General features: G+C 42.7%; 1 protein-coding gene across 2 annotated transcripts in view; it reads left to right on the plus strand.

Moving 5' to 3' along the window:
- The window catches only part of LOC147014566 (polypeptide N-acetylgalactosaminyltransferase-like 6), a 223130-nt gene that overhangs the window by 167540 nt on the left and 30790 nt on the right, over positions 1-24800 (plus strand). For both annotated transcript variants that reach the window (XM_085852609.1, XM_085852610.1), the window contains exons 9-11: positions 17846-17953; positions 20201-20422; positions 20559-20675. In XM_085852609.1, coding sequence (XP_085708735.1) covers positions 17846-17953; positions 20201-20422; positions 20559-20675 — 447 coding nt within the window. The remainder of the gene's footprint in view (positions 1-17845; positions 17954-20200; positions 20423-20558; positions 20676-24800) is intronic.

Here is a 24800-nt window from a genome sequence, read left to right on the forward strand (position 1 = left end):
CGGGAGTCCCTCCAGGCGTCTGTCAACTTTTGGTTTCCATCAATTTCGAGGAGAACGCTTTGTCTGATTAAATCCATTTTTGCAGTGTGTGTTGGGGCTGGGTAGAGGAAGGTTCCTTTTGATAATCAGTGTGATGCAATATCCAATATGGCGGCTATGGCAGCCATCTTGAATTTGGTTTCCGGACAATAACTTGAGAACGGCTTGACAGATTGATTTTATTTTCATGGGGGTATAATGGAGGTGGTTAGAGGAAGGTTCCTTTCGATATACAGCACAATCCGATATCCACTATGGCGGCTAGGGCAGCCATCTTGAATTTGGTTTCCGGACAATAACTTGAGAACGGCTTGACTTATTGATTTCATTTTTGTGTGATATAATGGGGTTGAGTAGAGGAAGCTTCCTTTCCAAAATGGACATGCTGCGATTTTCACTGTGGCCACCACGGCAGCCATCTTGAAATTGGTTTCCGTCAATTTTGAGAACGCCTTGTCCGATTAAATCCATTTTTGCTGGGTGTGTTGCGGTTGAGTAGAGGAAGGTTCCTTTTGAAAATGGGCATGCTGCGATTTTCAATATGGCCACCATCTTGAAATTGGTTTGCATCAAGGGGCTGAGAGGTTATGCCCACTTTGCGGTGCTATTTTTGTGATACTGTATCTTGTTATGCTGTATATCATTTTTGTCCCTATCCCTCAATGGTGAAGAATTACTTGTGAAATTCTAGTATCCGGAAGGAAGCCCACTCCGGATCTGGATCTTCACCAAAATCTAATAATTTTGTCCTTGTCACAAACATACCCAACCTCGACACCAAATTTCCTCAGAATCCGTCCACAACCTTTTGAGACATCCTGGTCACAGTCAAACAGATTCACAGTAGTGAAAACATAACCATCTTTCGTGGCGGAGGTAATAAATAAACTATTGTTATTATTTCCACACAGTCACCGAATGACAAAAATGTCAAAAGATGCAATGACAATCCGTAAAAGGATTGTGGTGTCATTCCTACCTTGTTTGGTTGTTTTTGTGGGATTCCATCCTGACATGTTTTTTCATTTGTGTGATGTTTTTTTTTTGATTGTTGGGGTTAAAAAAATTGGGGGGGAGGGGAGGAGAGAATTATAAATGCTTATGTAAATAGTATATTGTAGTTCAATTGTCCTATCAAAATCATGTGTTGAAGTTCTGCAGAAACCTGGGAGGGAGGCAAAGCACAGAAATGGCAGAGGATGCAAGACCGGAAAGGTGGTGGGAGAAGACAGTAACCACCAACCTGTATGCAATAACCGATGGCACAATGATAAGCCTATCCTGGAATGGCCGACGTGTCCCAATTCTTGAATAAAGAGCTCCAGGCAGTTTAACCAACACTTGCAGAGGTTTAAATCACTTTTATTTATTTTAAAACACTCCAAGTGCGACGGTAAAAAATGTGCTTTCTCCACAGACAGCCGCATGTTCCGCCAGATAGGGAAGAGCCTCCATCGCCCCTGTCCAACAGAGATGATGCAACACATGGCCGGAACATAAACATGCAAGAGGCAAAATATGCATGGAACAAATATACATTTTACTTTCGGACTTGGTAATCTGAGCAAGGTGTGAGGCCGAGGCGCCAGCTCAGAAGGGAGAGCAGTATTCCATTAAACTGCGGATGAAAGCCTTGCAAGTGGATAAGGGTCCAGGGGTACCAAGGAAGGACTTTGCACGATGGAGGAAGCCCAGTCGGTGACTGGCTTTGGAGGCCAACTTTGAAACATGGTCAACTTTTTAAAGAAATGAGATGGGAGGGTGTGCCAGATGCTCCTTTCAAGAGAGAGTGAAAATATGAGATTTGTCTGGATTGAAACACATATTCCAAGTGTTTCACCAGCTTGTGATTTTGTCAAGGTCTAAAGATAGGGAAGAGGCTGCTGCGGAGGGTGGAGTCATCATAAAATTGACAAAAAGGATTTTCCAAATTTGAAAATTCAATCATGAGGTTGGACAGATGTTATTTTCTGGCTCTCCTGAGAGTGTTTTTTCTGCAGGATGTGTGGAGTGATCTGAGATTGCCTTCGGTTGGGTTTGCCTTACAGGAAGAGAAGCCAAGTTGTTTCAAAGCAACAGCCTCACCGCAGGATTCATTGTACCATGGGTGGGAGGATGGGTGTGATATCTGAAGATGAGAAGGGATTAATCTTTTCATAAGGGAGAGCAGGTTTCTGTGGAAGAATTCCTTTACAGTACCGTGGAAGAATTCCCAGGCTGAGTTAATATCAGGAGCGGTAGCTATTGGAGACCAGTCCGAAAGGAAACCAGTCCAATCGATGTAGGAGCTTGCAGTCCCTACCAGTCTGCCTGAGTGAACTGCCAGACTCTCTGATGCTGAGGTGTCTCTCTCAGACTAGCCAAAGAGATGTTGCCTCTCGCAACCATATCATCAGATGAACCAATGAAAACGCTCGAAAATATCCGGTATGGCTTTGAAAGGATTATATGACTCACTCTGTTGGAGCTTTCAGCATCTCATTTTGTACACATTTGATGGGGCAGCAATTTTTTCGCCCATTCCATCCCTTCATAAGAACTGCCATACTCCATGATAAGAACTGTGGGAATACATGGAATGCCCAAAAAAAAATTATCAAAACTAAGCATGTTTGCACAAAAGAGTTTAGAAATGTTTTTGTGAAATGAAATGGTAAACTTGCCTCTGATAACTCAATGTATCATAATTTTAAAACAAGAGATTAAGAATGTTGATTCTACTGTCCTACTTTGAAGGACCATACTTTTGTCAACCAGTATATATGTTCTCTATTGAGTAGTTAAGCATATGTAAAAATTATAGGTCCATTTGGAGCTCTCATTTTGTCAATTGTAGCATGTACAGCCGAAGAACCTTCTTGCAGGATGATTACTTTTATCCTCTGGTCAGGAATATGCATTGCATTATGAAGAGGAACCCTTTACAGTACGGTCAGTTTAGTCAGGCATCTAGACAGTCTAGCTATATGGAGCGAGAATGCAAATTTATAGTGATTTATATATTGAAGTAAAACTTGGGCCTGAGAACGGCCTTAGAACCGCAAAGGAAAATAGCATGATCCCCATTCCTTTGTTCCTTGCTGTCATGCTTAGGTTTTTATTGCTAAGGTATCGAGATGAATGGGAAAGGTGGGGAGGGGAGGTGAGATGGGTGAGCGTAGGGGTGCTTGGGGCAAGCGGGAGGGTGTGGTAAGGATGTTGTGGATGGATGTGACGGACGTAGATGGATGTTGCTGATCCTTCGCGTGGAACAAAGAAACTCCATTGTGGGTGCTTGATGTGTTTTGATGACTGTGACGTGCGTTTGAATCTGATGATCGTGTTCGGGCTATTGCTCTGCCTCTCCGCAGAAATTCTGAGCAAGTACAGAGCACGGGATGAAACGCATCGACAGCAATAGCTTTCAAGGAAACGAAACAGCAGATAGCTTTTTAAGATCAAAATAGAGTGCTTAGGATTATACAGAGTGGTTTGAGCGGTGATGCAAATGCAGGATGCATATTATATACATGGAGAATTTAGCCTCCAGACGGTTATATTTCTTACCGTGCAAATTGTGCATGCAGAAGGGATTCATATCACATTCTGTTGAGGCTACAATGACTTTAAAATTGCTATGGATAATCACATCTAATGTCTCTGTCTAACTTTCTTTACATTTGTGTCCGTCTGTATTTTCAATTCAAAACCGCAGTAGACAATTGCACTTATGTTATGAACTACTCGGTAAGAAAAAAATCGAAACACACGTGTTCTGCTATGACACTTGTGTTTGACATAACAAAATATAGATAATTACTTTGTGTCTGTATTCCTTGCTCTTCCCCTTTCTTACAATTATTTCTCCAAAATAATTTCACTTTTTTTTTAATTTATTTTTGTAAATATTGTCTCGGCAAATATTTGTCCTTGTCATGAGCAGAAGCATCCCCAGGCAGTTTCACTGCAAACAATTAGCTCGACACCATTGCAGACAAACACGAAGGAAAGTGCTTCCACAGAGGACCATTACAATGAGGTGGTGTATGCTTTACGGTTGGAGGTAATTAGCATTTCAGGATGAAATGTAATTAAACTCGATGCTTGTACTCCACACGACAAATGGTCTATTGGCTGTCAGACTTTAATGGCAGAAGTGGAAATGGAGTAACCGGAGATGCTTTATTGGATGCAACCTTGTTTGGATCCAAACTCAATCACGCTTTCATTGTGGGAATGGGATTGTTTTTTGGGAAACTTTAAGTCCTGTGGTTGGAATTGGCCCTTTTTCTGGTAGAACTAACTGCAGTGAAGGACGGTTTATCACTGCGGCACTGCAGCTTTAATCCTGACAGCTATGTACCTTTACCTTAAGTGTGTACCTTTTACTTCATTCCTTCAATTTTTCCTGTGTTTTTGTTAGCTCACCTGGAACATAGTTCCAGGGAGCCTATGAGATGGCGCGTCGTCCATCCGTCCGTCAGTCCCTGCACAAACATTTGCAACTTTTTCTCTGAAACTACACACACGATTTTGAAGAAAGTTAACCACAACCTTCATCGCCAGGCATGTACCAAAGTTTGTTCACGACGTTAAACAAAAAGAAAAATCATGGTCTGAGGGGGTCTATGGAGCAGAACGAGTTTACGAGGCGGTTGCCCCAACCCCCAACCAACTCTCCCCCCCTCCCCCAACCGCTCCCCCCACCCCTCTCCAAAAGAAGTATTTGCTTTCTTCTCAGATACTGCATATGAAATTCCGATGAAACGACCACATTCTTCATCACCCGTGATGTAACAAACTTTGTTCACAGCATTAATACATATAGTGAGTGGGGCAGATAACAGCAATTTTTGAGAGGAATCTATCAAATGATGATACAAGCATCAAATTTGGCACATTTGTTCTCCAGGGGATTCTAATCAAATCTGCCTGATTGGCCATTTGAAAATCCAAATTTTGAAAAATTTGAAAAAAAAAAAAAAAGTCAAGGTCACGAATCAATGTTGGATGCTGGCTGAGATTGGTGAATGTTTCAGAAACATCATCAAAAACGTTCCAAGTCTGCCATGCAGTTTTCTTCCCTTTACCGCGGAAGGCAGACACGACGTCACATCCAGTGAACGCATGGAAGTCTGGGATCCCTCTTGCTTTCTCAGGCCCTATTGCAGAAACGACCTCATGGACTGGAATCCATCGCGCCTTGGCTCCTTGGCCAAAGGCAATCCACATGTTCTCAAGACCTAGTTCCTGTAAGGATGGCAGTACAGATATTACTATGACTAGTACGTCCATGTCATTAGCCTTAATGATAATGGACTTGCTGCCATCCGTCGTTGCGTCCCTGGCGTGTACAAATATTCGAGTGTCAGCTTCTTCATGACAACATGGAGACACAGCATCCAGTGACTTCCTTGTGTTGCTAATGGCATCTTCTCCTTTTGTGACAATGACTGTGCTTGTCGTCTGTGCTTCACACATCTTTTCCGCAAGGAAGTGAAACAGCTCAGTCTTGTTGCTGTCATCTAGAAGAAAGCTTCTCCAGTTACTTGGGGTCTTACTGGTTCCTGTGACTCTTTTTCTGATTCCTTGCCCCCTTTTTGACCTTGCCTCGGACTTCAGACTTGACTTCTTGTACACATCAAACACTACGTCCACCCTCTCGTACCTGGCACCATAGGATTCCACCTTTGGGATGATGTCTTCTTTAAGGCCCGGTCACACCTTGACGTTTTAGCCAGCGATGGCAACGTATTAAAATGTATGTAAAACGCTGGCTTACGTTGAACTTTTGATGTTTTTTTTTAAAGATTCGGACGTATTCATAGCCACCTGGTCTTATGTATAACGCATTGGTAACTACACAGAACGTTTCGTTGTGTTATAGATAACTTATACCAACGAATGCTGAACCTGTTGTCGGCCTACACAACCGATGCCCAACGATAGTCTAACTCAGGCATAGCGCGTTGCACGCATCGCCGACGATGTCGTGACGTAGCCTATTAAAAGGCTGACGCACAACGATTCAAATCATAACTGCCGTAGAAATGGAAGGGTCAAAATCGCGGTCACACCTTGGCGATCTTGCCAGCGTATGCCGACGTAACAAAAAGTGTGTCTAAAACGTTGGGGCACGTCGAATACGGTATGGGTAAGTTTGGTATACGTGAGTAGAACGCTAAAGTACGCTATCATAAGTCGTAGTAAGTAGAGTACGTCAAGAAATTTTGAACATGTTCAAAATTTTACGACGTACTTGGCGTATGACACACGTTCCGCATGCGATGGGGATAAGTTTTACACACGATATGTGGACGCTTACACACGTCCACAAACGCTACTTATAAGCTACTCATAAGTCGAAACACGTCGCGGTAATGTCTTTTTTACGCGAAACTTATTTCTAACTTATGTTTGACGTGCTTTGAACCAATTCTTTACGTAGTCCCAACACACATCGACGTATGTAGACGTATTCCAATGACGTCTTCCGGTCGACAAAAAAAATAAATGAACGTGTTTCTAGGTTACAACTGCCATATAAAGACGTGTTCCCAGCGGTTTTGGGAATTGGTATATAAAAATGGTGTTCATAAAAGGGGAACCCAACAGTGTTTTCGAGTTCCTTTTTGAGTCGATGTCCATGTCAGCAGTAACAGTATCAGTATCAGTATTACTATTAGTATTAGTATTAGTAGTAGTTTGTTCATGTTGGCAGTAGTAGGTGGGTGTGAGGGGGAGGGTGTAGGTTATGATGGATCGTCCTTGCGTCCGCGTGTCCACGGGTAGGTTCATAGGCTGCCACTCAACGATTTAAATGGCTGCATCTCCACTATTGAAAGTAGACGCTTGCGCTCAACAATTGGATTTTTTTTACACTCAACGACTTTTAAACGGTACCACTCAGCTAGTTTCATTGTTTACAATGAACGATTTAAATTGCTGTCACTCGCCTTTGTTTTTTTTTTTTGTTTGTTTTTTTTTTGACGCTGGGGTTTGGAAATTTGAAACGTTTCTTCTGAACGTGTTAAAACGCTCAAACTCGACTATTTTAAATAGACGCTGCCGATGGACAATTGGAATCATAGCCAAGCTAGACATCGAAGTGTGAACATCCTCGTCATGCCGAAGAAAAGTTTGAAGAATGCTGCAAATAAGTATCCTGGCCGTGGCCGTGGACGCTGACGCAAGGACGATCCATTATACCGACGTCTTTCAGCCTATGAGTAACTTAAAAGTAACGTCTGTCGATGTGTGGCAACGATCGCGTAACGTGCCAACAACACGTTAATCATAGGTAGGAAATAAGTTTCGGGTACTCTAAACACTACCTCGACGTGTTTCGACTTATGATTAACTTACAATGTACGTGTGTCAACGATCGCAGACCGTACCTACAACTTGTGGCCAGCGTAGCGGAACGTGTGAGTCATACGCCGGCATACGTCGTGAAATTTCAAGCATGAAAAAATTTGAGGACAACCGAAAAGTACAACGTTTAAAGCCAACGTACAACGACATATGGCAACGTACTACGACGTATGCCAGCGTGCTCTCAATGTTATCAAAACTTACCCATAACGTATTCAACGTGTGCCAGCGTTTTAGAAAAAAAATTCAAAAATCAGCATACGTTGGCTAAAACGTCAAGGTGTGACCGGGCCTTTAGCATAGTCATCAAATATCATTGAAGTGCGTGGAGGTAGGGCATTGATAAGTGCTGAGCCATCAATGATGACTGCATCTCCCCTTGGTTATCTGTCTGGGATGTTCACTTGCGCTTCAAGAATTTCAGCCAGCTGTGACTTCAAATTTTTTTGAAGTTTTTTTTTTTTTCTTCAATTTTTTTTTAAATTAGGATTTTAAAATGGCCAATCAGGCAGATTTGATCAGAAAGCCCTGCAGAACAGCAATGCCAAATTTGATGCTTGTATCCTAATTTGCACGATTTTTCTACTATCCACTACACTACTAGGGGCAATACTCCTGGGCACTCACCTGGTAGCACGTGGATAAGAAAACCAGGGAACCACTGGTAGGCATGGATGGCACACAAAATATGGAATGGAAAATAAAGTAAATACCTATTGTTTTTTTTTGTTTGTTTTTTTTTCTTAATGCGGTGAACAAACTTTGGTACATCACGGGTGGTGAAGGTTGTAGTCAAGTTTCATCGGAATTACGTGTGTAGTTTCTGAGAAGAAAGCAGACACCAATTTTGAGGGGCAACTTCCCCACCCCCACACTTGTAGACACCCTTAGACCCTGATTTATTAATTTATTTATTATTATATAATGTGAACAAACTTCATTACATCATGGGTGAGGATGGTTGTGGTCATGTTTTATTGGAATTGTGTGTATAGTTTCAGAGAAGAAAGCAGATACCTATTTTTTGGGGGCAACCTCCCTGTAGACCCCTCTTTTGCCCCGATTTCTTGTTTCTTTGTTTTAACAGGGAGAACAAACGTTGGTACATCACGGGTGATGGAGGTTGTGGTTAAGTTTCATCGAAATTGTGTGTAGTTTCAAAGAAGAAAGCAAATACATATTTTGTGGGGAAGGAAAGCAAATACAAATACCTCCAAAATAGGAATTTGCTTTCTGACATATGAACACCCAAATGCATGTAAACCAAAGGGTATCGGTTGTATCATTTGTGGTTCTAAATATATTAAGAACCAACGTTGTCCCTGTCTTTTTGGAACACCTTGAATACCAAGAGCACAGGCCGTGTGTGTGTGTGTGTGTGTGTGTGTGTGTGTGTGTGTGTGTGTGTGTGTGTGTGTGTGTGTGTGTGTGTGTGTGTGTGTGTGTGTGTGTACATTGCATACAATGTCGAGGCTCATATGAGAGTTAACACACAGAACTTACAATAAGGGGAGCAGGAGATAAGAGAGGTGCGAGAGGGAAGGATAAAACAGTGGAGAATAGAGACATGAGATCTGTGGAAGGGAGAAGGATGTTATGCGGTACATAGGGTAACCAAGATGGACACTACAAGGACTTTCAGGTCCTTACACGGCGGAACTTTCAAGAAGGAAGGCAGGGAATTTGAAGGAGGTGGGTTTGGGGTGGATTAACGGGGGTAGAAAAGATAATAATTTTGGATGGGGGAAGAGAGGTCGTGGTGAACAGCTGTTTTTAAGACCTGGAGGGAAGAGTGGGATTGAAGAGAGTGTGGGAGTTTGTTCCAAAACACCTTAGTCCGAATGGTCAGTTTACATTTTTCCCATTTCCGGTTCTGATGTGACCCTGGTTACTCCCTCCAGCTCATCAAAGTTTGGTTTCTCAGGACAGATCTGTTTGTTTTCCTGTTTTATTTTCATTCCTGTGGTGCTTGTCATGTTTTTGTCAAATTTTTCACGTCAAACTGTATCAAGTTTTGTTGAATTGTCAAATTAGTGTCCATGTTAAAGTTTGGCCAACTTGCCTCAGGCTCAGATCATCAACCTGTTGCTTCTATCTCTACTTTGTCTCCACCTGTTTCGTTTTTACTTCTTTTTTCCCAAGTACAGTATTGTTATTTCTGATCTCTCAGATTGATCATTTTCCCCTTCTTGCTCCCCTTCCTGAAAAAAAAAAACCACAACTCTTCATTCCAAAGAACAAACAAACATTAACTTGATCGACTGTGCACATCCTCCTTCATGCTCTATCCCTTCCATTTTCAATCGCTCCAAACTGAATTTTCATTGAATGAAACGTTTCTTCCTTTAAAATGTCTTCATAACATTAATATAATGCTTTAAATTAAAAAAAGTCTCACTCTCATTTCTACTTCATCAGGAACAGCACATACATTCATATTCTTCTTCATCACAATCTCTTCTTCCTCCTCTTTTTCACATTGGTATTTCCCAAAATATTTTCACTCCTAAACACTTTGTTCACCCACCCTTCTCTCGTACATACAGCTTTACGTTCCTCCGTGCCTTCAATGGAAAACATTTTTTTCCACCCCTTCCATGAAGTCTGTCTCCATATGTCCAATTTTGGAATCATGAAATGTCAATTTTGCAGAGGTCATGCACACACCACAAACAATTTCCCTTCACTTCCGTCAATGGTGTCGTACTACACCATGTCAGTACCCACCCCATGTCTGCTCCCCTCTTCCCACCCCCTCTCAGCTTCCCCATCATCCGGCTCCCTCTCAGCTGCTACCTCGTCTCGCCTCTCTCAGCTTCCCGAACCCCTTCTTAGCTTCTCCCACCTGCCCCCCACTCCCAGCTTCTCTCCCACCCTGCACCCTCCCAGCTTCCCCCCATGCTCACCCTCCCAATTCCCCCCTGCCCCCACCCGCACCTTCCCAGCATCCCCCTGCTCGCATCATCCAAACTTCCACCTCATACTCACCCAGATTCCGCCCCCTGCTGCCTGCACCCTCCCAGCTTCCAACCCGCCCCACACCCTCTGAGCATCCCCCACTTCACCCCCTCTCTTTGCCCCTTTTCACATTCTTGTACCCTGCCATAAATTCCTCCTTCCCTGTCCATAAATGTATAGCTCAAGCATCTGAGGCCTCCTCTGCAACCTGACAGATCTCTCAATCCAGGCCACTGCTGATAAACCGGACATCATCTGTTAACAGAATCCTTCTTCGCACAGGATGTCCCTGACTCCTTAGTGTCTCTTACTGGCTCTTATCTCCTCCGGTTTAATCACCCTGAACCCCATCCTGGCGGCAGGCCCTCGATGTCAGACAAGAGATCAGGGCAGACGTATCTCAAGCATTCAATACAGTCTAGCACCCCGCTCTGCTCTCCAAACTCACTGCGTATGTCATTCCAGGCCAACTCTTCACTTGACTTCCTCCATTTTTGTGGTCGTGTGGCTCTCAACAGGATCCTTTCAACTCCTCTCACTGTCAAGGCTGGAGTGCCACAAGGGCATGTTCTGGGACCCATCCTATTCCTCATATTCATCAGCAATCTCTCTGACTCTGGAAAATCCTCCTTATCTCTTTGCTGATGACTCCACTCTCTGCCATAATATCCCCGATCCTTCACATAGGCAGGCAGCAGCCTCTTCCCTCTCTGCAGACCTTGGTAGAATCACAAGCTAATCAAACACTTGGAATATGTTTTTCAATCTTGTGAAATCCCACACACTCACTCTCTCTCCGAAAGAACCGTCTGGCAAACCCTCCCATCTACTTTCTTAACAGTCCTCTTGGAGAAGTTCAGTCACTCAAACTGTTGGGCCTCACTATCAGCCATAATCTTTCTTGGTCAAACCACACCTTGAAGTTGGCCTTCAATGTTAGTTGTCCTAGTGGACATTCTCCATGGTGCAAAGTCCTTCCTTGGCACACCTGAACTCTGATCCACCTATAAGTCCTTCATCTGCAGCTTGATGGAGTGGACTGCTCTCCCCTATGGGCTGATGTCCTTTCTTTCTTTCTCAGAATGACGCCTTTGCAACCAAGGCCTTCAAGGTCATTGGAATCTCTTTTGATAAAGCTGAGTCTATAGACCTATCACTTTCCCATCGCAGACAGGTCGGTGATCTCTCTGTGTTTTACCGCCTCCTTTCTGGTCTTGCACTCAACACCCCCCCCCCCTTCTAGGTTCCAGCAGGGTGCACAAGGCCTTTTTTCAAGACAGGTGTTTCCCACCATCTCAGATCACCCCCCATCCAAAACCATGATATTTTCTACCCCTGTTAACTTTCCCAAAGCCAACCACTTTCCATATTTCCTGTTTTCCTTCCTGAGAGTTTTTCTGTATCCATCATTTTTGTCTTAGCTTTCAATCTGGCTAGGTTGAAGAGCTTTCCGTCTGACCGTGTATGGAGGTACACTACTGCTCCATGTCTGCATGAAAGGTCGGTCAACAACACAGAGAAAGATATACCAAACATAGTCGGATTCAAGACATAGACCTATATCACCCCATTCTTTATCTACAAACTTTCAGAAGCAGAGCCGTCAAACTGTATAGTACCATGCATGTTATCATCGAAGGAACTAATGAGAGTGAGTAGCTTTGGGGGACAACCAATTAAATTTTATCCAATATCTGATGGAAACTTGTCCTGCTCACGGTGTCAAATTATGCTTTTGTGACATCCACAAAGGCAAGATAGAGTGGCATTTTCTGCTCCCTGCACTTCTCTTGTAGATGACGTAGTGAGAAGATCTACACAATCAACTTTGTTAGCTCACCCGGAACGTACTTCCAGGGAGCTTATGGGATGGTGTGTTGTCCGTCCGTCCACAAACACTTGCAACTTCTTCTCTGAAACTACACACACAATTCCGATAAAACTTGACCACAACCTTCATCACCTGTGATGTACCAAAGTTTGTTCACGGTATAAAAACAATTTGGGGTCTAAGGGGGTCTACGGAGGGAGTCTATGGGGGAGGGGTTGCTCCCTCCCCTCCCCCTCCCCAAAAAGAGGTATTTGCTTTCCTCTCAGAAGCTGTAGTCATGTCGTCAATGGTGATCCCCAGGAGCTCCAGACATTTTTTTTTTCCCGGCAACCAATGACAGAAATTGACAGTGAGATTTTCGAGCTGGTCCTTATGAATGGGTAAAGTGAGATTAGGAGGCTGCTACAACCTGCTTATTACCTGTCACCAAAGGTGGACAGAGGTTATATTCACCCCTGTCTTTTTGTCTGTGAGCAGGATATCTCAAAAGTTATGTACGTATTTGGCCAAAATTAGTTTGGCAGGTTGGGTATGTAACAAGGCCAAATTGATTAGATTTTGGTGAGGATCTGATCCGGAGGCGAATTTTTTTTTTTTTTGTTAGTGATTATTCACCATTGAGAGACAGGGCCAAAAACGATATATAGTGTGATATTTTAAAACGTTGTGGATGGATTATGACAAAATTAGGTGGATGAGTTTGGTCGGTGATAAGAACAAGCCGATTAGATTTTGTTTCAGGTCCAGATGCAGATCTGGCCGATCATTGGGATACAAAATGTAAACTGTTCAGCCTGGCGGAGACATGCGCTCTACCGAATGCCATTCTAGTTTGAAGTGTGATGAACTAACCTGTACAGTGAAGTCATCTTCAAAGTGATACATTGGATTTTTTTCCCATTAGGTAGAGCGGTCACCGATGTAAACTAACAGCAGGATTGGTTCCAAGTTGCTACCTTAAGGGATGCTGGCATCTCGAGATAGTATGATAGCCAGTCCAGGAGGAGATCTTAGATACCATAAAGATGCCGGGTTGGAAAGCAAGGTGGTGGGGTACCAGGCAGAATCAAATGTGCATGAAAATATCAATCGAGATGACGGACCACTTGTTTGAGATTTAAGGCATTCATCCATTGTTACCATGGAAGATGCAACACGTCTCGGGTTGAATGACCTGGACAGAAGTTAAACTCGTAATCAGAGATCTGAGCGTTCGAGAATGAATATGCTGCGGTCTGCAGCTGCAATGGTCGATTTTATTCCCTCGCTGATTATTTAAATGTAGTACAAGGGCTCGTGAATCGGTATATGATATTACAATAATCTTGCAGAACTACAGCGAAGAGCCTAAGATAGACTCAAGGCAGGGGTTCGACAAATGAGAGAGGGATAGGGGACGAATGGGCTTCACTGAGAAGAAGACCTAATTAGCATGTAGACGGTTGAGAAATACGAGTTTTCCAACTTCTGTTAATGGATTAACTTGTGATTTTAGTATTAAATTTTCTTATAGCTTGAGTCTTTTAGGTTTTATTAACGTTCAATTAAAAACCTGCAAATCAGTGATATTCAAAGTCGGCTTCAAATTTAAGTGTGAAAGTTGTTTGAAATTGTATATTAAGGAAGAGCGTCTATACAGAAGCATTCGCACTTTGGATGCTCAGAAGCACACGGGTTTGGATGTGGCCAACGGTCATTATGCTTTAAATTCGAGCACAGCCTTCCAGGAAAAGCTTCCCACTTTGTCTTCTTCCTCCATCACCTGTCCATTTGTAATATATTTCCATGGGACTGAAATGTGTCCCTCACCCTGATATTTGAATAGCATTTCGAGAGCAGCATTTCATTGCCAGCCATTCCTGTTGTGTATAATTTCTTGGTGCTTTGTGCAGGCGCTGCAGTTTTTCATAAGCATAAAAGGTGCAATCATAGCTCGCAATCACATCCTGCGGTGATATGTATTCCCCATGATGTGACTTGACTTCTGCATCCACGGAGAGCCCCCACGTAATGCCTCACTCTGTAGACCGTGCTCTCTCTACACAATTACGCTACTTTGTTAGCTTTAGGAATAAAAGGCTTTCCAGCTCCGGAGGCAGTGGTGCAGGCCCGACCGATAATGGGCCTGCACGGCTCGTGGGTGGGATGCCCATGCCATACTATATTCCAGTCTTTGTCTGAAGAAACCAGTCCACTTTTCTCGATTCTCTATGCACTCCCTTTTATGACCATTTTTTTCCCCTGTAAAAGGCAAAATAGCGTTTATTGTATTCCTTATCTTGAGCCCAGACAAATGGATTAATATATTTCATCATATCATTGAAAACACCACTGGTGATTCATCATTATTTTATTTCCATTGAAGTAAGACAAAGTTTTCCTTGTGGAACGACAATTAGCCATCCTCAAATCTGGAATTTTTTTTAATGACGCTCGACATCTGCACATTGAGACCGATCGTGTGATTGTTCGAAATGGTCATGTCGCTGGCAGCTTTATGTGCATGTGGAAGAGTTTTGTGTTGAGCCTTTTTTAAAGATAGAAATCGATGCTCATGGAGGAGCTGAACGACAGATGGTGGCCGGTTGATGGACCGACGGAGGGCAGAAGAGGGACAGGTCATCTTTTGGTCAACTCCCGCTTTTGGTCCATCTTTTTATGCCTCCGCTGATGAAGTCGCCGGTGGCATTATGTTTTCTGGTTGTCCGTCCATATGTACATACATCTATCCATGTTAATTACCTCCGCCACCGAAGGTGAAGGAGGTTATGTTTTCACCCCTTTCTGTCTGTATGCTTGCTTGCTTGCTTGTTTGTTTGTCTGTTGGGATTCGCTAGATATCCGTTATTGTCGGGTTTTCCGTGTGTGTGTGTGTGTGTGTATATATATGTGTGTGTGTGTGTGTGTGTGTGTGTGTGTGTATGTGTGTGTGTGTGTGTGTGTGTGTGTGTGTGTGTGTGTGTGTGTGTGTGTGTGTGTGCGCGCGCGTGCGCAAGGCGAGGCTCCACAGCACAAACCAGCAAACCGATTTCAATGAAACTTGGCAAACAGGTGCCATATGGGCTGGGAGTGTGCGCGTTTGAGTTCCGTTGCTAAGCAACCACCCATTGCTATGCAGCAGCCGAAAAACCGCGTTTTAAGAACCCAAACGGTAACTGACGTAGTGCGGCTTCTATGATAGGTAGAGTGACCGGACCAACTCCTGCCCATTCCTTGAATCCCCATCTAGTTATCGCGACAGCATAACGTTCCTCTATCTCTCATAGTTTCCGAATGGCAGACCTCCAAATGCGGAAAGGTGGTGAACCAGGGAATATGTTAAGTGACCTTGACCTTGGAAACCGTCGACGGCGGAACGTTCAAATTCGGTGTATGGATAGAGTTTAATAACCACTACAAAATTGAACCGCAGCATTTTCCCAGATTCGATCACCAAGGGTGTCGGGGCTGAAATACGCAAAATTCGAAAAAATACTTTTTCTCGACCTACGTTCACTATTTTCAATATTTGTCCTACAGTTTTGAATGTGGAGAAACGAGACTTCGGAATTAAACACTTCGAGACATTTAGAAAATTTTACTCGAGCCGATTTTTGATTTCGGTTTTATTTTTCAAATGGTAGTCCTGTGAGGAGTGCCAGTTGGCAAAATACGCAATAGGAAAAATCTTGCCAGGCAGAGGAACAATTGTATGTGAACCAATACGTCTTGGCAATGAATCTTTGTCGGTGGATCGGTCAGAATGAAAAGCATCGTATCCAGCACTTCAATCCTAGCGAATCCCTCGTCGCTTACTGGCTTGTCTGTCTGTTTGTATGTTTGTGGACAGGATATCTCAAAAAGTTGTGGATGGATCCGGATTAAATTTTGTGTACAGGTTCGGTGTGTGACAAGGATGAACTCATTAGATTTTTGGTGAAGGTCTGGATCCGGATCTGACGACTAGAATTTTTTTTTAAGCGATTCTTCACCATTGAGAGATAGGGCCAAAAACGATATATAGCACAATATCTCAAAAAGTTGCGGACGGATTCGGGCGAAACTTGGTGGACAGGTTGGGTGTGTAGCAAGGACAAATTGATTCGATTTTGGTGAAGATCCGAATCCGGATCTGGTTAAGATTAAAAAAAAATTTTATGTGATTCTTCACCAATGAGAGATGGAGCCAATAACGATATACAGTATAGCATGATATTTTAAAAATGTATTGGGCCCGATATGTTCTCGTGGATCAGGCATTGCATGGCGGAGGTATGCGCTCTACCGAGTACCCTTCTAGTTTTCTCTGTTTTCTCTGAAACCGCTTATCCGATTGACACAAAATTTTCACCAAAGGGACAACTGCTCGTGTGGAATGTTTTAATGATAATTATGATGTCATAGGTCACATGGTGTGGCAGCCATGTTGGAAAACAGAAAAAAAACTTTGGCCTTAAGTATCTCTGAAACCACTCCATAGAAGAAATTGAAACGGCACATGGCAAGTACGCATGGGGAATAGGTATGATTTTCTGATGATATCATAGGTGGCTTCTTTTTGACATCATAATTGCATATGTCGAACGCTTTATCTGATCAGTATGAAATTTTTTTAAGGTCATCTCAGAATAAATTGGGGGGGGGGGGGAGTTTATGACATCATTGGTCATGTAGGACGGCAGTCGTATTTTTTTTTTAATTTAAAAACCTTCAAAAATCTTCTCCGAAACTGCTGAACGGATTGATCATAGTTATTGGTCACATGGTTTGGCAGCTCTGATTTTTTGAAGAATATACCTTTAAAAATCTTCTCCTCCGGAACGGTTTTACAGAGCGAGGAGAAACTTCACCCCCACATGTTCCCAAAGCCTTGGGGATGCCAGGGTGTTCATGAATAATTAATGGATCACATGGTCTGGCAGCCATATTGGATTGAACAAAAATCTTTTTTTAATTGTCTCTCTTGAACTGCTTCATCAATCGACGTGAAACGCCACAATTATGATGTAGTAGTCATGTGGAATGTATGTTTTAAATTTCAACCTGAACAGACACATGGTCTGGCAGCCAAAATTATTTAACATTTTGAATCTTGGCTCAGGGATTTAAATCAAACTTGGTACAAGTTTGTATAACGATGTAACAATGTGGGCGAAGGCATATCTGGCGACATCACGACGTCAAAGAGCGCCCATCTAGTTTTATTCTTCTTTTAACTCTGATTTTTTTTTCTTTTTCTCATCTACCTGTAGGTGCATCTTTTGTATGTTCATCTGTTTCCGTTCTCCACATTGAAATTCTGTGTGCCCAGCAGATTTCAACGCATTTATAGAAATAGAACATTATACGTTTATCGTTTTTCCCCAAAAGTTATGTTACATCAGGGAAGTGACCTACATTAATGGCAAGTGTTTGTAATCCCGTTTCTTGTTGTCTTCTTGCCAAACAAGGTGGCATATTTTCATAACACTCAGGGAATACAAATGCATTGTTTACCAAGAGCAACACAGGTTGGTATCACGGTTACAATTGAAGAGTTCAAGCGTGTACGTGAGGAAAGCATGCTTTTACATTTAAGTGCAGGAGTAGGCATGTGGCAGATGTATTCTCATTGTCTTATTGAGGCAGCGATTGAGTGATGGGATTGGTAACCAGGACCAACATGCTCTCTGTCTTCCTGTACAGGTGTGGATGTGTGGTGGACGAATGGAGGATGTGCCCTGCTCACGTGTCGGTCACATTTACCGCAAATACGTACCGTACCGTGTGCCAGCTGGAACCAGCCTCGCAAAGGTAAAGCCCTCTTGGCATCAGAAAAGAAGTGGTTACAGTTGTGGCTGGAAGGTGGAATGCTAAGTTGGAGTGTGAGATGATTTAATGGCATGAGATGTGATTTGAGAAGAAATTCCAATTGGTGGAGCACTTGTTCAGGGGTGTGAGTTGCACAAAGGAGTTAAACTAAAAAATTTCGTCAAATGATTCAATCCTGATCGTCATAACCCTTCAAAATAATGATGTAACTCATGATGTTAAACTGTATATGTTGTACTGAGATATAATTGAGTTTATTTTCCTCCGATTGTCATTGAAAATCGCTAAACAATCATCAATATTCTTGCAACCGAAGCTCCCATTGAAACTACTTTTTACTGACAGGGTTACCATCTGAGTTTCAGAGAAAGTGGGTGATGCAGAATTATTTTTGTTATCTTGCCAAAACGAAGTTTTTTTTCAAGATATGTAAGTCAGCTTGTATGTTTTTTTTTTTGTTTTTTTTTGTCTGTAATCACGTATAAAAAATTCTGCAGAGCACAGTTGTCATTGGAAATTTTTGTAACTTCGCATATCAGAGGCCTATAGAGGTCCCTTTCAGTGCACAAAATTTTGAAGGTCAAGGTCAAAGGTCAAGGTCACTTTGTCGCAAATCAGGGGAGTTGACGAAACCCTTATTTTTTGAGTAATTTTGATCGGATCGTCTTCAAACTTCATGGGAATATAGTTCATGGTCTGGCGCTCAGCTGATTAATTTTTGGTGGCGATTGGCCTTGACCTTCATGGTTAGCGCCTCAGGTCAAACATATTTGACCCCAAGGTCAAATTTTCAAGTTTTAGGAACCATATCATGTAGTACCTCAAATTGAACACCTCGATGACTGCTTTCTAGATATGTCAAGCTTGAGACATTATGACGTCATTTGGTGACGTTATGAGGAAAAAGCATATTTTTCATGGTTACTCTATAGAACGATTCTCATCGGAATCTCTCGTAGGCAGATATTCCTCAAGGAGTCGCTCCTGGTGGATAGCAGCTCTGTTCACCTCAGTGTGACCTTAAAGAAGTCACACGTGGTCACCTTTTGGCAAGATATGGGTCACCCTGCGGGTGACATTGGTTTATTTGTTTGTTTGCTTGTTTTTGCTCAGTTTGCTGAGTTCATTTTTTTTTTTTTGTGAAAAAGTTTGATAAATGTGACTGATATGGAATGTTGGCCAAGTATCGATCTAATGTAACCAGGAGCTGGCATGATAGCCTTGAGATCTGTGTCCTCACCTCTGAGCTCTCGAGCCTGGGTTCTAATCCCAACCCAGCTATAAACTGTCAACCCAGTGTTTCACAGGCAAGATGATTCATCAATGCGTGCACCGTCCCTCAGATGGACGTTAAACTAGGCATCCTGTCTTCCAGCATTAGTTGGACATTAGAGATCCCAGCAGAGAATTCTTCAAATTGCTTCAAAGAGAATTTGGTGTCCTTTGCAAAGATTACATGATCTATCGCCGGCACCTTGAACAAATTCCAAATTCCTGCCCTAACTGACTGCTTGGAAGGCAGTGGCAAACCACTCAGCTTAACCCTTGCCAATAAACTACTTTTGCAACACCAACGCTCTGTAAAGTGTATGTATGGTATGTCTCATCTTATCTCATCAATGTATCCAGGAAAACAAAAAGTGTATGCAGTGTTTTGTGCAAAATATGTATTTGCCAAGTTGGTATATATTTATATACCTAGGTGTTTTGTGCAAAACGAACTGTGTATCTTTCATGATTCCACATCATGAAAGCTGACAGTTTCGTTTGGGAAAATTGTTTGTTTGAGCAATTTGATGAATTATGTGCTTTGAATACATTTACTCAAAATGATGTACAGTGCACCAAATTAGCCGAGCACACAGGGTACCTTACCCTTTATTTCACAGCTTCTTATTAATCAGTATTGATGTGATTGGTTGTCTGTCCATCCAAACGAGACTGTTGTAGTCCATTGTGCTTCTTACCAAAGAATCATGAATCATCGAAGAAGGAGTAGACATATGTTCCATTGGTGTGCTTAAGGGATTTGGATTTATCAAAAACGACTCACTCAATCTAACAGAATAACTCGTTGCATGAACCCTTACTGTAACTCTTGTGGACATTTTATCCTCAAATAGTTTCTCGAGTGACATGATGAAGCTATTATTCCTGTGACAAATGACATGTAGATGGCTGCCTGCTGTCAACAGGATGCGACAGATTGGTATTGTTTTGCACTTGCAGAACCTAAAACGTGTAGCGGAAGTTTGGATGGATGAATATGCGGAACACATTTATCGGCGGCGACCTGAGTACCGACACCTCGCTCCTGGTGATCTGGGTGGGCAGCGTGAGCTTCGACGACACTTGGGATGCAAGAACTTCCAATGGTTCATGCAGAATGTGGCGTGGGACTTGCCACGCTTCTACCCACCTGTTGAGCCACCTGCAGCAGCTTGGGGAGAGGTATGCCGATCTGAGCTCGGTGATATATTACCTACAATGAAAACATAAATAGGCAAAATCCCCTGAATATGTTGGAACACGTGACATTGCGCTGTCGAGTCAGGGTACTGAACCCGTCGGTCTGTTGCTGCCATAGATCCGAAATGCTGCGATGCAGCTCTGTGTCGACAGCAAGCATGGCAGTACCGGCACAGAACTTCGACTGGACACCTGTGTCACGGATGGCTCTGAGCGCACGTGGTCTCACGAGCAGGTGCATTCAAGATCACACCTGGTCTCACACGACGCACGTCTGGCATTGCTTTCTCTTTTATCCCTCTTGTTGCATGGTGGCCTTTTGGCATCATTTTATTTTCTCTCTTTACCAACCGCTTAACATATTATTTGCAGCGAGATGGGATCAACTCAAAACCCACATATAAATAATTTATCCTCTTTCCGAGCCTTGCCTTATCCCACTTAACACGTACGTATGAACACAAAGCTTCATGCTCCTCATTTATTTGGCTCCCATTGCAAGACCTGGGAATTCCTTAACCACAGTAAGCACGGAAGTTGAACAAGCACATGTTGTATCTGTTTGAAGGATTGTCTGCACCACAGTAAATCCATCCATCCATGGGGACCATACTCTGTCTCAGCGGTCTCTTTGGCTATTGGACACAATCCTTGACGGGTTGCCACTCGGACACAGTAAATGTCCTAAAAAACTGTAAATGTCCAAACTTCAAGTGTGTCAGAGACTATTTGAAATGGACTTTTTGAGGGGGATTTTAAGTCTGTCGGAACCAGTTGTGCCTTTATTACCCAGAGTATTTTCACTCAAATTCACCTTTCTTTTCTTTTCTTTCTTCTTTCTTATACCATCCTATGCTTGTCGGCACGTCCTCAACTTACCCATGAACAAAACCATTTTTTGTTGTTGTTTTGGTTTGAGGTATTGAGGCAACTACCTTATGGCCTTCACAAACTCATACATTTGTGTGCCATCTTGGTGGGTCCTGGACCATTTGACTTTCTTTTCACTGACCTTCAGCTCCTCACAGACCCCATCCTTCGAGCTCCGTCTCAGACCATGTAATGTGTTTAGTCTTCACTTTGCGGGGTTTTTTTATATCACACTATGCAAATATTTTCAGATTAATGGATTACCAAACTACGATGTCGTTTTGTGTGTGCCGAATTTTTATTCCCACGCTTTTTGAAAAAAAAAAAAACGGGGATATTGTAATCGGCTCCATCTGTCTGTCCGTCTGTCTGTCCGTCATGTGATTTCCTCTTAAACGGTTGTGCAGAAATTCAACAAACTTGGTCATTATCATCACCACATGGCACAAAAGGGCAAAATCATTGTCATTTTGGGGCCAAACCCCTGGGGTGGGGTCAACAAAAGGTGAAATACCGAAAAATGTGATTACGGTTATATTTTAAACCATGTTAATTAAACTTTGTACTCTATATGCAATCAACCTTGGGAGACATATGGAATATGTTATGTTTTTTTTTGCATTTCACCCCCGGTTCACAGGGTTCAAAACGGGGGGGTTCACTCAAAACTTGATATTTGGTCATTCTTGGAGGAATTTTTTGCCATCCTCAACTTTGCTTTAGGTGGGAAGCATGGAGATTTGCAATGGTGTGCCATCGACTTCACTCGAGTTTAAAATGTAAACTTTCATTCTGTTTTGCCGCACCTCTTTCTTGTTTCTTTTTACCTCCGTCCCCGAAGGTGAAAGGAGGTTATGTTTTCATCCTGTCTGTCTGTTTGTTTGTATGTTTGTTTGTTTGCATGCAGGATATCTCGAAAAGTTCGGACGGATTCGGATGAAATTTGGTGAGCATGTTGGGTGTGTGATAAAGACTGTTTGCTTCGATTTTGATGAAACTTCGAATCCGGATCCGATAATTACCTCCGCCACCGAAGGTGAAAGGAGGTTATGTTTTCACACCTCCCTTTCTGTTTGTTTGTATGTGTTCAGGATATCTCAGAAAGTTGTGAATGGATCCGGATGAAATTTGTGGACACGTTCGGTGTGTGACAAGGACGAACTGATGAGATTTTGGTGAAGATCCGGATCCGGATCTGACTACTAGAATTTTTAAAGTGATTCTTCGCCATTGAGAGAAAGGGCCAAAAATTATATACAGCATAATATTTCAAGAATGTATTGGGCCAGATATGTTCTTGTGGATCAGGCATTACATGGCGGAGGTATGCTCTCTACTGTGTGCCCTTCTAATTTTTTATGTGATTCTTCACCATTGAGAGATAGGCCTCAAAACGATATGTAGCAGGATAGGTTGTGGTTGTGATACAGCAGGACTCAAAAGGTTGGGGATGGATTCGGATGAAATTTGGTGGACACATTGAGTGTTTGACAATGAAGAATTGATTCAATTTTGGTGAAGATCCAAATCTGGATCCGGATCTGATAATATTTTAATTGATTCTTCACCATTGAGAGATTCGGGTTAACTCATATATTTCACGATATCTCAGAAAGTTGTGAATGAATTTGGATGAAACTTGGTGGACAGGTTGGGTGTTTGGTAAAGACAAACGAATTCGATTTTGGTGAAGATCCGATTCTGGATCTGGTTACGAGAATTTTTTTTAATTTTTAAAGTTATTCTTCACCATTGAGAGAGAGAGAGAGATCATGCCAAAAACAACATATAGCACGATACAGGTACACCTCGATTTAGGTTGCCTCGATTTACATTGACTTTAAGTTGTGTCGTCCATCAATATGTACCCTGGCTTTGAATTACGTCTCTGTACATCGAAGTTACGTCGTTCAAACCATGTGCTTTGGCTTTTTCCATCGCCAATTTTCCTGAACCGCCCAGTCTTCCACCAAAACGTTGAAATCGTTAACGTTATGAAGCTCGCAGGCACGTACACAGCCACACGTGGTTTGTCGTTTCAAGACGTGTGTGCGTTGAAGTGCGACCGAGGTTTTGCACAGTGAGTGCTACATCACATTTCAATGACGACACGGCAAACTATGCTGCTGTGTGTGGGCTGGAAGCCTTTGTACAGTGTTCGCCAGATCTGAAAAGTGGGACTATCATGTTAGAAGCTCAAAATTATCATACGTTGTCAAATCTTTGCATAATGATGATAGCATTTTACTCACCAATTAAATTTATCCTCCGTCACACGTCAATGATGATGTGTTAACGACAAACCGTGTGTGGCTGTGCCATGCCTGTGTGTGTGCTGGCAAAGGCAAGCTTCATGGACGGAAAAACATTTCTGCATTCTGTGCCCCGTGCCCTTATCGGTTTGTACAGGTCTGTACGTGTCATCCTGCACATATAATTCCAGTATGGAATGGAAATTGTTTTTTCCACTGGCTATTCAATTAAATTCAAATTAATTTGACTGGGCGGCTCAGGAAAATTGGTGACGCCAAAGCACGTGACTTGAATGGCGTAACTTCGGTGTAAAGTGTGCTGTACTTTATTCTGCATTTGCGCTGTTCAGATGTACTGTCCTTCCAAAATCTTCGCCATGAGTTGTAAATGTGCTAGTGGTGATAACAATGAGCCTGTGGTGAAGAAAGTGCATCGGACTGTAAATCTGGAGGTGAAATTGGATGTCGTACGCAGAATGGTGAGTGGTGATCGTGCTGTCGATGTTGGTCGGCACTTCGGTTTGCCTCCAACAACCGTACGTACAATATATTAAAATGCAGAACAAATTCTTGAAAGTGCGAAACGTACTCCGCCATTAACATCCAAGTTAATTATGAAGTGAAGGATATCTTGCATGGATAAGATGGAACATATGCTGGCCATGTGGATTGAGGACGTCATCAGAACGAGGACACCTGTGAGTCGAGCCATCACACAGCAGAAAGCTAAAGGTCTGTATAATGGCTTAAAAAGGAGGAGAGCGAGAGTCCCGTTTCCACTGCCATGGCTAAAGTGACCTTTCCTGCAAGCCGTGGCTGGTTTGATAGGTCTATGCATGTGCGCGGGCAGGATAGCCTAGAGGTACGCACCGTTAATCCGGTTGTCCCGTCTGCAAGCATTAGTTGATGGATGTTAAAGATCCTCAAGGTGTATTTCACGAGGATTAGGAGGGTCATCCCAGCACCCTTAACACATTACAAATCCCTGCCTGGACTACGAGTAGCAAGCCTTCCATCCTTCTTCATCTGATCATAACTCACTCTTACTCTCACTCTCACTCTCTCCCCCCTTTTTCCACCACCACCACAGCATATTTTAAACACTATTTTACTTTATTGTACTTTAATAAAATATTTCACTTCAATTTTTTACTGTCAAAATATGTCAGATTAAGTGTTTAAATTATCTCTGTTTCAGCCAAAAAGGTGATACCGTCGGTGAAAATTACGACGGCCCC

This window comes from Eptatretus burgeri, chromosome 13 (assembly GCF_056783735.1).
Source record: "Eptatretus burgeri isolate ZD-2024b chromosome 13, Ebu_testis_v1, whole genome shotgun sequence".
NCBI classification, from domain to species: Eukaryota; Metazoa; Chordata; class Myxini; order Myxiniformes; family Myxinidae; genus Eptatretus; species Eptatretus burgeri.